Source organism: Bubalus kerabau, chromosome 3 (assembly GCF_029407905.1).
Source record: "Bubalus kerabau isolate K-KA32 ecotype Philippines breed swamp buffalo chromosome 3, PCC_UOA_SB_1v2, whole genome shotgun sequence".
Lineage (NCBI taxonomy): Eukaryota > Metazoa > Chordata > Mammalia > Artiodactyla > Bovidae > Bubalus > Bubalus kerabau.
In genome coordinates this window covers 185,850,912-185,865,252 of record NC_073626.1, presented here as the reverse complement: position 1 = coordinate 185,865,252, position 14,341 = coordinate 185,850,912, and the positions used below count along the sequence as shown (strand labels likewise).

At 51.0% G+C, this 14,341-nt stretch overlaps 1 protein-coding gene across 1 annotated transcript; it reads right to left on the bottom strand.

Annotated features, from left to right (window-relative positions):
* Window positions 1-500: 500 nt before the first annotated feature.
* DDOST (dolichyl-diphosphooligosaccharide--protein glycosyltransferase non-catalytic subunit) lies at window positions 501-14,088 on the bottom strand. The gene is made up of 11 exons (XM_055574272.1): window positions 13,797-14,088; window positions 13,484-13,594; window positions 4,360-4,446; window positions 3,421-3,524; window positions 3,233-3,327; window positions 2,877-2,970; window positions 2,540-2,688; window positions 1,883-2,030; window positions 1,232-1,352; window positions 1,004-1,110; window positions 501-909 (listed from the first exon to the last, which is right to left on the bottom strand). Exons 1-11 carry the CDS (start codon window positions 13,948-13,950, stop codon window positions 760-762), a joined length of 1,320 nt encoding a protein of 439 aa, XP_055430247.1. The 5' UTR covers window positions 13,951-14,088; the 3' UTR covers window positions 501-759.
* Window positions 14,089-14,341: the final 253 nt, after the last annotated feature.

The window sequence follows — 14,341 nt, the reverse complement described above, 5'->3', positions numbered from 1 at the left end:
TTAATGACATGGAGATTAGCAGTGCAGTGCTCTGAACTTGCTGACTGTCCCTTCTGACTAGCATTTCTTACAGGAACTGTGACGAATTAAATGCATATTGACAACTGCAAAATATGTAAGTGCCTCAAATGGAATACCTGGCTTTTAAGAGTAATCCTCACACTATAAAGACAATCATAGTGGAGACGGAATCATACTTTACGTGTGCTTTTTAGGAACACAACTAGGGCCTAAAGCAAGCTGAATATGCTGTAAGGTTCTTTTCAACCAAGCAGTTCTATAATTCTATTAAAGTCAAGTGCTGTTACCCTAGCTTTCCCATCTCTGTGATGTCCCCACTGGCCTTTATTAACCTTACTTCACTCCCCTTGACATTCAGCAGCTGTGTCATTTCCAGACTTCAGCAAAACTAAAAAGGGCCACTTACTACTTTGTACCCTGTCATTTCTCAACAGCACCCCCCTGCCCCATCACCAAAGTACAACAGAGGTCAGATGAAATGTGAGGGCCATGTTTCTCTTTATTTTAGAAATGAGAGTTGACGTCACATATGAAAAAATACACAGCGTTAAAGGTGGAAAAACAAATTATTCCCTAACCCCCCACCCGCTGGTACTCAATGTTCCATCTCCCACTGAGGTAATGCTGTACCATTGTCCGTGGCTTAAAAAAAAAACAAAAACCACCAGAAAGGCAAAAGAAAACCAATCCTATGAAAACCCTCCGACTCTGTTCCCAGGAGTGCAGGGCGCCAGCCTCTCAGTCGGACTTCTCCTTCTCCTTCATGTGCAGGAAGACGACGCTGAAGATGAAGAGCCCGAGCATCATGGAGAAGGCGCTGGCGTAGTAGGGGTAGGCCGAGGGGATGAAGCGCTCGTACTGCGTGTGCTGCAGCGGCCGCACGGACACCTGCGAAGGCAGCAGTGCCGGGCCCTGGCCGCGCGGGGGCGGGGCGCGGCGCGGAGGGCGCGGCGGGCAGAGGAGGGCAGAGGAGGGGGCTTACCTGAGTGGAGGAGTACAGGTGCGTGTAGCCTAGCCGGTTGTAATCCACTTTGAACTGGAACACACCGTACACGTCAGGCAACTTGAACTGGACGCTGTATTTGCCACCTGGGGAAGAGCCAAGACATACAGCCAGGAGGGGCTTCCCGGGCCATCGGTGAGCTGCCTGAGAGCCAGAAAGAGGCAGGGATGGGCTTCCAGAGCTGTCTCTCGCAAGAGCTGCGCTTACCTTTCCTCTTCAAGAAGGTCCTCACAAAAGGATCGATGCGGACAAACTCCAGCTGAATGTCATCGCCATCAAAGGGGACCCACTTGCCATCTGAGAGCTGTTCAATGACGATGCTGTACTCCTGAGACAAGCAGCTGGGGTAAGCCCGGTGGCCAGTGACTGGCAGGACAGCATCGCCTTCAGCTGCACTGAATCCCCCCGTGATTCGGGCAGGAGCCCCCCACCCCCAAAGTGGAGACGCAGCCAGCCGGCCCAGCCCTCTGACCTGCCCGCGGGAGCCTGCACCGAACAGCACTGTCCCTGAGCGCACTGGCACGCCTGAGCGGCCCTGCCTCCACAGTCACCACGCCAGCCTTTCCTGGCTGATTCTCCAGACCCCACTCAATGTGAATTCTGCTCCCAGCGGCGTAAGCCAATAAAGCCTCTCCCCGCTCTGCGCTCCCACAGCAAAAGCACACCTCCTCCACAGAAGGCCGCCTGTGACGGTGAGCTTATATGCCAGGCTCTCTGCACCTGAGCTGACTTCTTAGGGTGAAGATGAACTTATTCAGCCTCGTTTAGGCACTTCAGGCCCAGCACGCAAGTGTTGAGTGCTTTTGAGCGGAATCAACTTGGCCCAAACCCAGGGGCCCTCCAGCGCCAGGCTCTTACCACTAGGTCAGTGACGGTGTAGGCATTGGGTGGCGCTGTCTCGCCCACCCGATGATGGGACACGGGCCCCACCCGGAGGACCCCCTCCTCCTTGAACACCCAGCGGGAAAGGGCCACAGCCAGCTCGTAGTTGCCAGTCTGGGAATACCTGCAGAAGGAGAAACGGAGAGGCTGCAGCCGGGGACCAACTTCTCTTCAGCGGTGCCTGGTAAACCAGTCACCAGGCACCAGACAGACCACACCCAGCCAGGCCCTGCCTGAAGGCCACACACGTCTGGGATCCTGCTCGAGGGGAACACAGGAAAGGATGACAGGTGTGACACGCTGCTCTGGGATCACCTACACGATAGGTGCACAGCTACCAAAACGTCAGTGACAGGAGAGAGTGAAGGACAGGGAGGCCTGGTGTGCTGCAGTCCATGGAGTCGCAGAGTCAGACACGACGCAGTGACTAAACCACCACCACCACCACCAAAACGTCTCCAGATAAATCATTACTACTGTGAACAGTCTAGATTGCCAACAGAAGCGATAAAGTGACAAAGTCTTCAAAAAAGCACCTGAAGATACTCAGCCTCCAACACTTTTAGCTAAAAGGCTCCCTCCTCCCGGTCCACACAGACCTTCCCCTCGGTGGCCCCAGGCCCCTGCGTTTACCTCTGGGAGCCGGGTGCAGCCTTCTGCACCGCTGAGTTGAAGAAGGCGTCACTGAAGAAGTCAAGGGAGCCGCTGAAGATGACCCGGGCGTTGTTCCGGGCCTGCAGCCCCGCGATGAGAAGGGTGTTCTTCCCCACGGCGTGCGGGTACTGGTGGCAACGCGAGGCCGTCAGCCAGGAGGGCCGAGACCCGCCCCTGCTGCCGCCCGCACCCTGCCCACCCACTCCCCATCCCACTGCCGCCGCCAAGGGGGCTCTCCTGCTTGCTGCTCACTTTCAGATAAAAAGTGCTGCCCAGGCCCAGGAGCGGGAGGCCTCGAGGCTGCAAAGGCCCTCACCTGGGTGATGGGTTTATCTGGGAAGAAGGAATAAGAGGTGGAAGAGCCCGTCAGGATGTCCAGCACCAAAGGATTGTCAGGGTCGGCCACCATACTGGAGAAGGAAAGGAGAATTGCCCAACTCTGACCCCCAAGAACTGAGCCCAAAGGACTGGGGTCCCCCAGGAGCCACTTCTTCACAGGAATTCATCACACTTCCTAAAAGCCAAACCCCGAGCCCTCCTCTTGCTGTGACGATGGAATCTGACTCAGTGTCACATTTAATCTCACCCACGTGCTCCAGGGGAAAGAAAGCCTCCCGACACAAGGGACCCCTTCTTCCCCCAGGATTCTGCCAGCCTCTCCTGCTCACTCACCCCACGCCCCGAAAGAGGATGGGATTCAGAGATGATTTCCCAACGATGGTGGGGGCCTTCAGCAGGTTCTCTGTGTCGGCCACGATGAGCGTGTGCTGCCCGAGCAGAGGGAAATTGGATCAGGAGAAGGTCCCCCAGCCGGGGGGCCCCTCCCAAGCCCCTCCTGGTGTTGAGGCTGAGCTGGTTACCTGGCCAAGGTCTGAGACGTCATAGTTGTGATGGTCAATGACAGCTGTTTTCTCCTCGTCGAACTCAATCCCACACTCACTGCCCAGCTCTCGGAGAGGGTCGCCTGCACAGACCCGACCGACGCCTGACTGAGCCCTGAAGCTGGGGCCCTGGGCCAAGCAGTGTCCCTCCTGCCAGCATCCTCATGACTCACTCTACTACCAGTCACCCCCAGACCCTGAGGCCTCACCAAGCCGGGCGCAGCCCCCACGACCCCTGGGCAACAGCATGGTGTTCTGCCTGCGGAGTCAGAATCTAAACTGATAAACCACCACCACCTGACCCCTCCCTCCGCAAGAACACAGTGATCTTGGTTCCGCACAAAAACTTGCTTTGAAGCCAAGTACCTTGGGCAAACTTCATCTGGGTGAGTCTGGACTTACAAGGTTTCTCTCCTCTTCATCAACACCCAACCAAGACCCCACCCAACATGGTTTTAAAAACCTACCCACACTGAAGAAGGGAAACAAGAGTGGCCAGGGGGTGCTCACTAGTGCAGCTGGTGGTTAAGTACAAGGGGTTCGGGATCCCACTCCCCTCTCCCTGCTTCTAAGTATCTTTGAAAATGTCCAAAATAAGAAACAAAAATCTGTTAATCTTCCCTCTTGCCTTCTTTTTGTAAGAGCCGCCAAAAAAAACAAAAGAACAAAAGGAAAAAGCAGAACAAAGGAAAAGAAAAACAGGGGTCCCAGCTCTTAAACAGGACCTGCTCCTCACCTCCCTGGCTCTGGTCACAGGAGGCGCAGGAGGGACTGAAGGGTGCTGCAGTGCCCGCCCTCCCTGGCAGGGCTCCCCCCACCTCCCCACCGCAAATGCCCATTTGGCAGCTTCCATGTGTAAAGCTCTCAGCCCCCTGGAGAAACGGTGGGAAACGCCACAACCTCCCGGGCCAGACTCACCGATGTCTGAGCTGGCAGCCACCAGGACACTGCCTCCACCGTCAATAAAGGCACTGATGGTCTCCACGTTGATATTTCCTCCAAAATCTGAAAGAAGCACCAGACTCAGGACCCAGAAGGTTCCTCTCGCTGCTCCTCTGACATCTGGGTGGGGAGGGTGACCCACAGCCCATGCTAAGTCGCTTCAGTCGTGTCCAACTCTTTGTGACCCCATGGACTGTAGCCCGCCAGGCTCCCCTGTCCATGGGATTCTCCAGGCAGGAATACTGGAGTGGGCTGCCATGCCTCCCTCCAGGAGATCTTCCCCACCCAGGGATCGAACATTGGCACGTGAGTTCTTAACCAGCTGAGTCATACCAGAGACTAGGCACAACCAATTACAGAATAGCACCCCCTGGGGGCCCAAAGCAAGAGGGACCTCTACCATACACGTCCCGACAGGACAATGTTCCCAGTTCCTCAGTGTGAAGAGCCAAGAATAATGGCTCAAATTCATAAACCTTTAGAAGTAAAAATGAAACACTCAAACACCTACCAATTACAGCTGTCAAGTCAGTCATACACATTTCAAGTCACACAACAACTATTCGTCTAGAAGTGCCACGTTTTTTCACTCCCATTTCATGAAACAACTTGCAGCATATCTCCTGCACTTTCCATCAGTACCCCTGTCTTCACTCGAGCCGCTCCTGGGCCCGGCCGCTCTCCGGAGCCCATCGACCTCACCTCAGCGCGCCCGCCTGAGAAGGGGCGCTCCTGAGCCTCAGGACGTGCTGTCACGTGACCCGGGCAGTGCTCTGCCCGACACGAGAAGCTTCCCCGCTAACCCAGGTCCAGCAGCCACAACAGGACCACTTCATACACTGTTTTAAAGTGAGCTCCAAAAGGCACATGGACTTTCAGCACCTGTAACTGTAAGACCACACCCTTTTCTGGCCAGAGGGTCAGGGGACGGCCATAAGCACCCAGAACTGGCACTGCGGGGGGCCGCAGCAGGCTCAAGTGCTGGGTCGCTCAGTCGTGTCAGACGCTCTGCGACCCCATGGTCTGCAGCCCGCCAGGCTCCTCTGTCCTGGGGATTCTCCAGGCAAGGATACTGGAGTGGGCTGCCAGGCGCTCCTCCAGGGGGTCTTCCCCACCCAGGGACAGAACCCAGGTCTCCCGCATTGCAGGCGGATTCTTTGCCGTCTGAGCCGCCAGGGATGCCCTCAAGGGCCCTCCCCACAGGCGCCCCTGACGCTCAACACGAAGCAGCGGCTAGAGTGCTCAGTAACGCACCTTTTCGTTACGTGAAAATTGCTTCCTGTGTGCTGAGAAGAAAAGGCAGGACAAGGGGCTGGCGTACATGTGTGCTGGCCAGGGAGACACTGGGCACATGTGTGTGAGTGAGCGAGCGAGGCATCTGGGGGTGCGAGCACCCAGGCACCGGGAACGGCAGGTGCAAGGCCCCGAGGTGGGCGACTCGCCACCAGGGAGGAGCCCAGTGTGACAAAGGGGGTGAGGCGCAGCAGAGGAAGCCGGGCGCTGCCGCTTCTGTGGGCTCTGTCGCTTCTGTGGGCTCTGTGACAGTGGCCACAGGGGCAGCCACCGAGGGCTTTGAGCAGGAGACCAAGATAATCTCCTTGCACATTTAAAGGATGGTTCTGGTGGCTGAGGGGAATCTGGAACGGGGTGAGGATGGACGCAGAGACGGGGCCACTGCAATCACCAGGCAGTGAAGGGTGGTGTCTGGACCCCAGCAGCGCAGGGGGAGGAAGCAGGGCAGCCCTGCGCCCCCACGTCGAGGGCCAAGCCTGATGAGGGAGGCACGAAGGACGGCGCCAAGATCTCTGCCCGAGCAACTGGAAGGCTGGAGGTGCCCTTCACGCCGGCTGGACACGCAAGTCTGTCTACCACATCCACCTACCACTTAGAAATGAGCTCACCATGTAAGTCTGTAACGACGCGAACATGAGAACGGCCCTCTTTTCTGAGTGCTGATTTTCAGGTGAAAGAAAAGCACAGTACCTTACCAATTGACAGAACATCTTAGTCAGGGGTGGGGGGCGCTGAAGCCCTTACCCCACACCGAGCCATCCTCCCAGCCTCCTCCAGAGAGGCCAGGCAAATCCTTACAACGTAAAACAGCTGCTTGGTCCAGCATCGGGGTTCCCAGCAAGGTGATTCCGCCAGTCAAGGCAATACCCGCAGATGTTTCTTGTCACCAGGGGAAGCAGGCTGCTGGTACCTGGTGGGTGGGGGCTCAGGACGCTGCACTGACCAAGACAGTGCCCACAGCACAAAATCATCCAGCCCAAAGTGTCAGGAAGCTGCTGCTGAAACTCCAGCATAGTGACAGACTAGGAAATTGATGATTTATTGTTGTTTAGTCACTAAGTTGTGTCCAACTCTTTGCAACCCCATGGACTGCAGCACACCAGGCTCCTCTGTCCTCCACTATCTCCCAGAGTTTTCTCAAATCCATGTCCCTTAAGCTGGTGATGCTGCCTAACCGTCTCATCCTCTGTCGTCCCCTTCTTCAATATTTCCCAGCATCAGGGTCTTTCCAACAAATCAGCTCTTCGCATCAAGTAGCCAAAGTATTGGAGTTTCAGCTTCAACATCAGTCCTTCCAATGAATATTCAGGACTGATTTCCTTTAGGATGGGCTGGTTGGATCTCCTTGCAGTCCAAGGGACTCTCAAGAGTCTTCTGCAACACCATGGTTCAAAAGCATCAATTCTTCAGACCTCAACTTTCTTTATGGTCCAACTCTCACTTCATATGAATGAAACTGAGATACCTGGGCTTAACTCCAGGCATCATGCCTTGAAAACCCAGTGAACAGTATGAAAAGGCAGAAAGATATGACACTGAAAGATGAACTACCCAGGTCGGCAGGTGCCCAATATGCCACTGGAGAAGAATGGGAAAATAGCTCCAGAAGGAATAAAGAGGCTGAGCCAAAGTGGAAACAACACCCAGTTGTGGTATGTCTGGTGGTGAAAGGAAAGTGTGATGCTGTAAAGAGCAATACTGCATAGGAACTAGAATGTTAGGTCCATGAATCAAGGTAAATTGGAAGTGGTTAAACAGGAGATGACAAGAGTGAACATTGACATTATAGGAGTCAGTGAACTAAAATGGACAGGAATGGGCAAATTTAACTCAGATGACCATTATATCTACTACTGTGGGCAAGAATTCCTTAGAAGAAGTGGAGTAGCCCTCATAGTCAACAAGAGTCTGAAATGCAGTACTAGGGTACAAACTCAAAAACGACAGAATGATCTCTGTTCGTTTCCAAAGCAAACCATTCAATATCATGGTAATTCAAGTCTATACTCCAACCACTAATGTCAAAGAAACTGAACAGTTCTATGAAGACCTACAAGACCTTCTAAAACTAAAACCAAAAAATGATATCCTTTTCATCATAGGGGGCTGAAATGCAAAAGTAGGAAGTCAAGAGACACTTGGAGGAGTAACAGGCAAGCTTGGCCTTGGAGTACAAAATGAAGCAGGGAAAAGGCTAACAGTTTTCTCCAAAGAATGCAGTACTCATAGCAAATATCCTCTTCCAACAACATGAGACAACTCTACACATGGACATCACCAGATGGTCAATACCGAAATCAGACTAATTTACATTTTTTGCAGTCGAAGTTGGAGAAGCTCTACACGGTGAGGAAAAACAAGACCAGGAGCTGAGATCATGAACTACTTGTTGCAAAATTCAGACCTAAATTGAAGAAAGTAGGGAAAACCACTACACCATTCAGATATGACCGAAATCAAATCCCTTACACTTATCCAGTGGAAGTGACAAACAGACTCAAGGGATCAGATCTGACAGACAGAGCGCCGAAGGGCTGTGGGCGGAGGTTTCTAACATTGTACAGGAGGCAGTGATGAAAACCACCCCCAAGAAAAGAAATGCAAAAAGGCAAGATGGTTGTCTAAGAAGGCCTTTCAAATAGCTGAGAAAGAAAAGTAAAAGTCCAAGGAGAAAAGGAAAGATATACCCATCTGAATGCAGAGTTCCAAAGAATAGCAAGGAGAGATAAGAAAGCCTTCTTAAGTGAACAATGCAAAGAAATACAGAAAACAATAGAATGGAGACTAGAGATCTCTTCAAGAAAATTAAGACACACCAAGGGAACATTTCATGCAAAGATGGGCACAATAAAGGACAGAAATGGTATGGACCCAACAGAAGCAGAAGATATTAAAAAGAGTTCACAAAAATACATGGAAAAACTATACAAAAAAGATCTTCATGACTCAGATAACCACGATGGTGTGATCACTCACCTAGAGCCAGACATCCTGGAGTCCAAAGTCAAGTGGGTCTCAAAAAGCATTACTACCAACAGGGAATGCAAACTAGTACAGCCACTGTGGAGAACAGTGTGGAGATTCCTTAAAAAACTGGAAATAGAACCGCCTTATGATCCAGCAATCCCACTGCTGGGCATACACACTGAGGAAACCAGAAGGGAAAGAGACACGTGTACCCCAATGTTCATCGCAGCACTGTTTATAATAGCCAGGACATGGAAGCAACCTAGATGTCCATCAACAGATGAATGGATAAGAAAGCTGTGGTACATATACACAATGGAGTATTACTCAGCCATTAAAAAGAATACATTTGAATCAGTTCTAATGAGGTGGATGAAACTGGAGCCTATTATACAGAGTGAAGTAAGCCAGAAAGAAAAACACCAATACAGTATACTAATGCATATATATGGAATTTAAAAAGATAGTAACAATAACCCTGTGTACGAGACAGCAAAAGAGACACTGATGTATAGAACAGTCTTTTGGACACTGTGGGAGAGGGAGAGGGTAGGATGATTTGGGAGAATGGCATTGAAATACGTATAATATCATATATGGAACGAGTCGCCAGTCCAGGTTCGATGCACGATACTGGATGCTTGGGGCTGGTGCACTGGGACGACCCAGAGGGATGGTATGGGGAGGGAGGAGGGAGGAGGGTTCAGGATGGGGAACACATGTATACCTGTGGCGGATTCATTTCGGTATTTGGCAAAACCAATACAATATTGTAAAGTTTAAAAATAAAATAAAATTTAAAAAAATAAATAAATAAAATAAAAAGCATTACTACCAACAAAGCTAGTGGAGGTGATGGAATTCCAGCTGAGTTATTTCAAATCCTAAAAGATGATGCTGTTAAAGTGCTGCACTCAATATGCCAGCAAATTTGGAAAACTCAGCAGTGGCCACAGGACTGGAGAAGGTCAGTTTTCATTCCAATCCCAAAGAAAGGCAATGCCAAAGAATGCTCAAACTACCACACAATTGCAGTCATCTCACACGCTACCAAAGTAATGCTCAAAATTCTCCAAGCCAGGCTTCAACATTACGTGAACTGAGACGTTCCAAATGTTCAAGGTGGATTAAGAAAAGGCAGAGGAACCAGAGATCAAATTGCCAACATCTGTTGGATAACAGAAAAAGCAAATTCCAGAAAAACATCTACCTCTGTTTCATTGACTACACTAAAGCCGAAGAGTGTGTGGATTACCACAAACTGTGGAAAATTCTTAAAGAGATGGGAATACCAGACCACCTTACCTGCCTCCTGAGAAATCTGTATGCAGGTCAAGAAGCAAAAGTGAGATCCAGACATGGAACAACAGACTGGTTCCAAATCAGGAAAGGACTAAGTCAAGGCTGTATATTGTCACCCTGCTTATTTAACTTCTATGCAAAGTACATCATGAGAAATGTCAGGCTGGATGAAGCACAAGCTGGAATCAAGACTGCTGGGAGAAACAGCAATAACCTCAGATATGCAGATGACATCACTGTTATGGCAGAATGCGAGAGGAACTAAAGAGCCTCTTGATGAAAGTGAAAGAGGAGACTGAAAAAGCTGGCTTAAAACTCAACATTCAAAAAACTCCTGATTATGGCATCTGGTGCCATCACTTCATGGCAAATAGATGGGGAAACAATGGAAACAGTGACAGACTTTATTTTTTTAGGCTCCAAAATCACTGCAGATGTTGACTGCAGCCCTGCAATTAAAAGACGCTTTCTCCTTAGAAGAAAAAGTATGACAAACCTAGACAGCATGTTAAAAAGCAGAGACATCACTTCGTCAACAAAGGTCCATCTAGTCAAGGGTAATGGTCTTTCCATTAGTCATGTACAGATGTGAGAGCTGGACCATAAAGAAGGCTGGGCACTGAAGAATTGATGCTTTTGAACTGTGGTGTTGGAGAAAACTCTTAAGAGTCTCTTGGACTGCAAGGAGATCAAACCAGTTGATCTTAAATCAATCTTGAATATTCATTGGAAGGACTGAGGCTGCAGCTGAAGCTCTAATATTTGGCCACCTGATGTGAAGTGCCGACTCACTGGAAAAGGCCCTGATGCTGGGAAAGACTGAGGGCAGAGGAGAAGGGGACGACAGAGGACGATGGTTAGATGGCATCACTGACTCGATGGACGTGAGTTTGAGTAAACTCCAGGAGTTGGTGATGCACAGGGAGGCCTGGTGTGCTGCAGTCCATGGGGTCACAGAGAGTCAGACACGACTGAGTGATTGAAGAACAACAAATCCAGGCAACCCCTTCACCTTTCTAAGCCCGTTTCCCCATCTATAAAACAAGGACCCAGGGTTTCCCGGGTCCAGAGCACAGGCTAAGGACCCTTCTCCTGTAGCCATTACTGCAAGTGCCTTCAGAGCTTCCAGATCCCAGAAGAGCAAGGAACCAACTGACACGTGGAGGAGGCAGCCAGGCCGGGGTCCTCACACCTCACAGGGCCTAGTAGTCACAGTACCACAGAAGGGCACTCAGAGCCTTTATCCTGGACACGACTTACCCTGAACATCCCTGACCTCCAGAACATGCTAGCCTTTTCCCTAGGGGTGTCTGAGACGGTTTCCCTCAAGATCGGTCCCCACCCTGCAAGAGGCAGAAAAGTTGACCACAGAGATGCCAGGGAGGGCTTCAAATAACACTGAATCTCAGAGACATTATTCCATTTGTTTTCCCTACTTTCTCCATCAAGAATGGTCACAGTTCAATACTGGCCTTAACACTTCTCTCACCCAGCTCATCTCCTCTTTTAAGAGGATGCCTCAGGTGCAAAGCCTTCAGCAGGTCAAGAATCAGCTAGAACTCGACAGCACTGTATTCATTCTGTTTATATTTTCCTCCACAGAAATCAAACGATGGTAGAGTACTGGCTTTCCATCTTCAGTGGTGACAATGGGTTCATTACTAGTTTTCTTTTAAATTGTTTTTTTTTTTTAAAGCAGGTCAATTTGAAGAAAAACATTACTATCACAAATATGGAAAGTGGTAAAGATCGTGAAGTGGGTACGGAAATGACCCCGATTTCCGAAGCAGTATTTTAGGCTCTGCCGTTTCTCCCACTAACAGCAGCCAACCTCAGCCTCCTCAGCCCACCTCTGCCACTTCCCTCCCCCTCAGTGACCCTTCTAAGCACAACTCAGACAGTCCCTCCACTCCGTCTTGGACATTCTGACATGTGGTTTGGGAACTCATTTCAAGTCCTTATTTTTATTTCCTCACAGGTTGAAAGACTCCTAAAGGGTAGGCTCTGTCACTATTCAGTACTGCTTTCAGAGTTCCAACACAGCAATCCAGCAAACACCCCTTAACCTGCTAAAGGCATCATTCACCTGCCTAGCCAACTTGAAGATTTTAATGCTCAACTGAACTTGCCTCTGAAAAGCCAATTCCAAAGGCACATGTTACAGGGGAGTTGGGAGCACCTCACCAAGTAATGGGAACCTAGGGAAAAATACATCAGGGGTTTGGCAGATCCCAATCTCACATGAACCACAGAAAAGAAAGTCGATGCCAGTGAAGAGACAGTGTTCCTAAGCTTCATGAGCTGAACAGAGAGATGGCAGCCCTGACTTACCCCGGACACGGACAACTTGTGTCCTCTGAGAAAAAGATAAACTGAAGCCACTAAAGAAGAGAACGACTAGGATGCTCACTGAAAAAGCACAACAAAGAGGGAACAGCCAAAGGAACTGGGGATATTTAGTCTGGAGAAGAAACAACCGAATAACTCAGGACCTGATCATGCAAAGGCTATGCCTCTAAGCAAAATACGCATTAGACCTATTCTCTTAGGCCCTGGGGAGTATCAGAAACCCTTTTCCTCCTTGCCCCAATAAACAAAGCAGGAAGTAGGAGACAAATTTCAGTTTACTACATGATCTTCTTAACAGAGCTGTACAATGGCAGACTGAAATAAAATAGTAAGCTAAAACAGACAGCTGTCACAGGAACGCCAGCTGGAAAATCTAGTGAAGATGTTCGTTTGGTTCAACAGCTAGTCTTCTGCTAAGCCCTGGATATATGCACCCAGCCTCAAATAGGGGTTTGGACTAGGTAATCACTAAAGGTTATTCTCAGCCTAACTAGGACTCCATCTGAATTCTCAGGATCAACTACCACCAATAACCCCTTTACAGAAAATCATACTTATGGTACAGCCATTTTCTCTTTTCAGACAGGCAAACCTAAGGGGGCGGGGGGCGCAACGGTGAAGGAACTGTTCATCTTTCTTATCAGGCCCTTTAACGGAGAAAACCCACTTCTCAGAGTAGCAGAGCCAGGAGTTCTAAGGTCTGCAACAACACTTGATCCCACAGTCTTTAGCTCTGTCTTCTGGTAAGGACATATCCTCTCCTAAGCCCAGAGTGAAGTGAAGTGAAATGAAAGTCACTCAATCGTGTCCGACTCTTTGTAACTCCATGGACTATAGAGTCTATGGAATTCTCCAGGCCAGAATACTGGAGTAGGTAGCCTTTCCCTTCTCCAGGGGATCTCCCAACCCAGGTCTCCCGCATTGCAGGTGGATTCTTAACCAGCTCAGCCACAAGGGAAGCCCAAGAATACCGGAGTGGGTAGTCTATCCCTTCTCCAACATATCTTCCTGACCGAGGAATCGAACCGTCTTCTGCATTTCAGGCAGATTCTTTACCAACTGAGCGTTAGCATTTCTCTTCTCTGGGAGCAGCAGCGCCCAGGGCTGGCGACCCATTCCATTCCAGGAATGCCCACGATCCTAAAGAAAGCTGATAAATCAGAGTTCTGGGGCGACCCGCAGCCCTTACCTTCTACCGAAGGGGAGAAGATGATGAGATTGTCATAGAGAAACTCCCCGTACTTAATGAGGGACAGGCTGGGGTCATCTGCGGTCTTGAATGTGAGTACAAAGCCGCGATCTGGAAAAAGAGAACGAGGGAGCTGAGGCAGATAGGAGGCAAAGAGAAACCACCACTGCAGAGACCATGACCGTCCTGCCCCCGTCCCCCCACCACCCCCCTGGCGGCAGGTCAGACCTGGAAGGCCAGCACGGGTGGGAGGGAGAGGGGTCGGTGTCTCCGGGCTCAGGGACCTCGCCAATCCATCGGGCCCCAATCTCACCCTTCAGGCTCCGGAAGAAAAGCGAATGCGTCTCCCGGAGGTTGAGGTTGTCCAGCAGTACCAAGGTGCGGGGACCGCTGGCGCCGGCCAGGCCAAGCAAAGGCAGCAGCAGCAGCCACCAGCCGGACCACACACGGGCCGCGCGGGGCGCCATCTTCCTGCTCCAAAGAAACCAGGCGCCTGGGCACCGGAAGTGCCCCTTCCACGGTCCCCCAATCGTGGCTCGTTGTCTCGGAGTATCACCCGGAAGTGATTCGAAAACGCCGGAGCCGGGGGTCCGGAGCCTCTGCTTGGACGGCGAGGCGCGAGGAACCCGGCCGGAAGTGTCCCTGTAAGAGGCGGATTCTCGGCACACTATTGGTGAAAGCGGCGCGCGGTCCCGCCCCCCCGAGAGGAAAAAGCTCAATCCTAGAGAGACAGCTCTGCGGCCGCGGCCAGTCAGTAGGGCCGAGAGCCCTTGGGTTCCGCCCATTGCCGGCTCCCGCCTCCTCATCCGATTGGTCCTGGACTGGGCCGCGGCGTCCGGGCTGGAGGTTCGCTGGCCC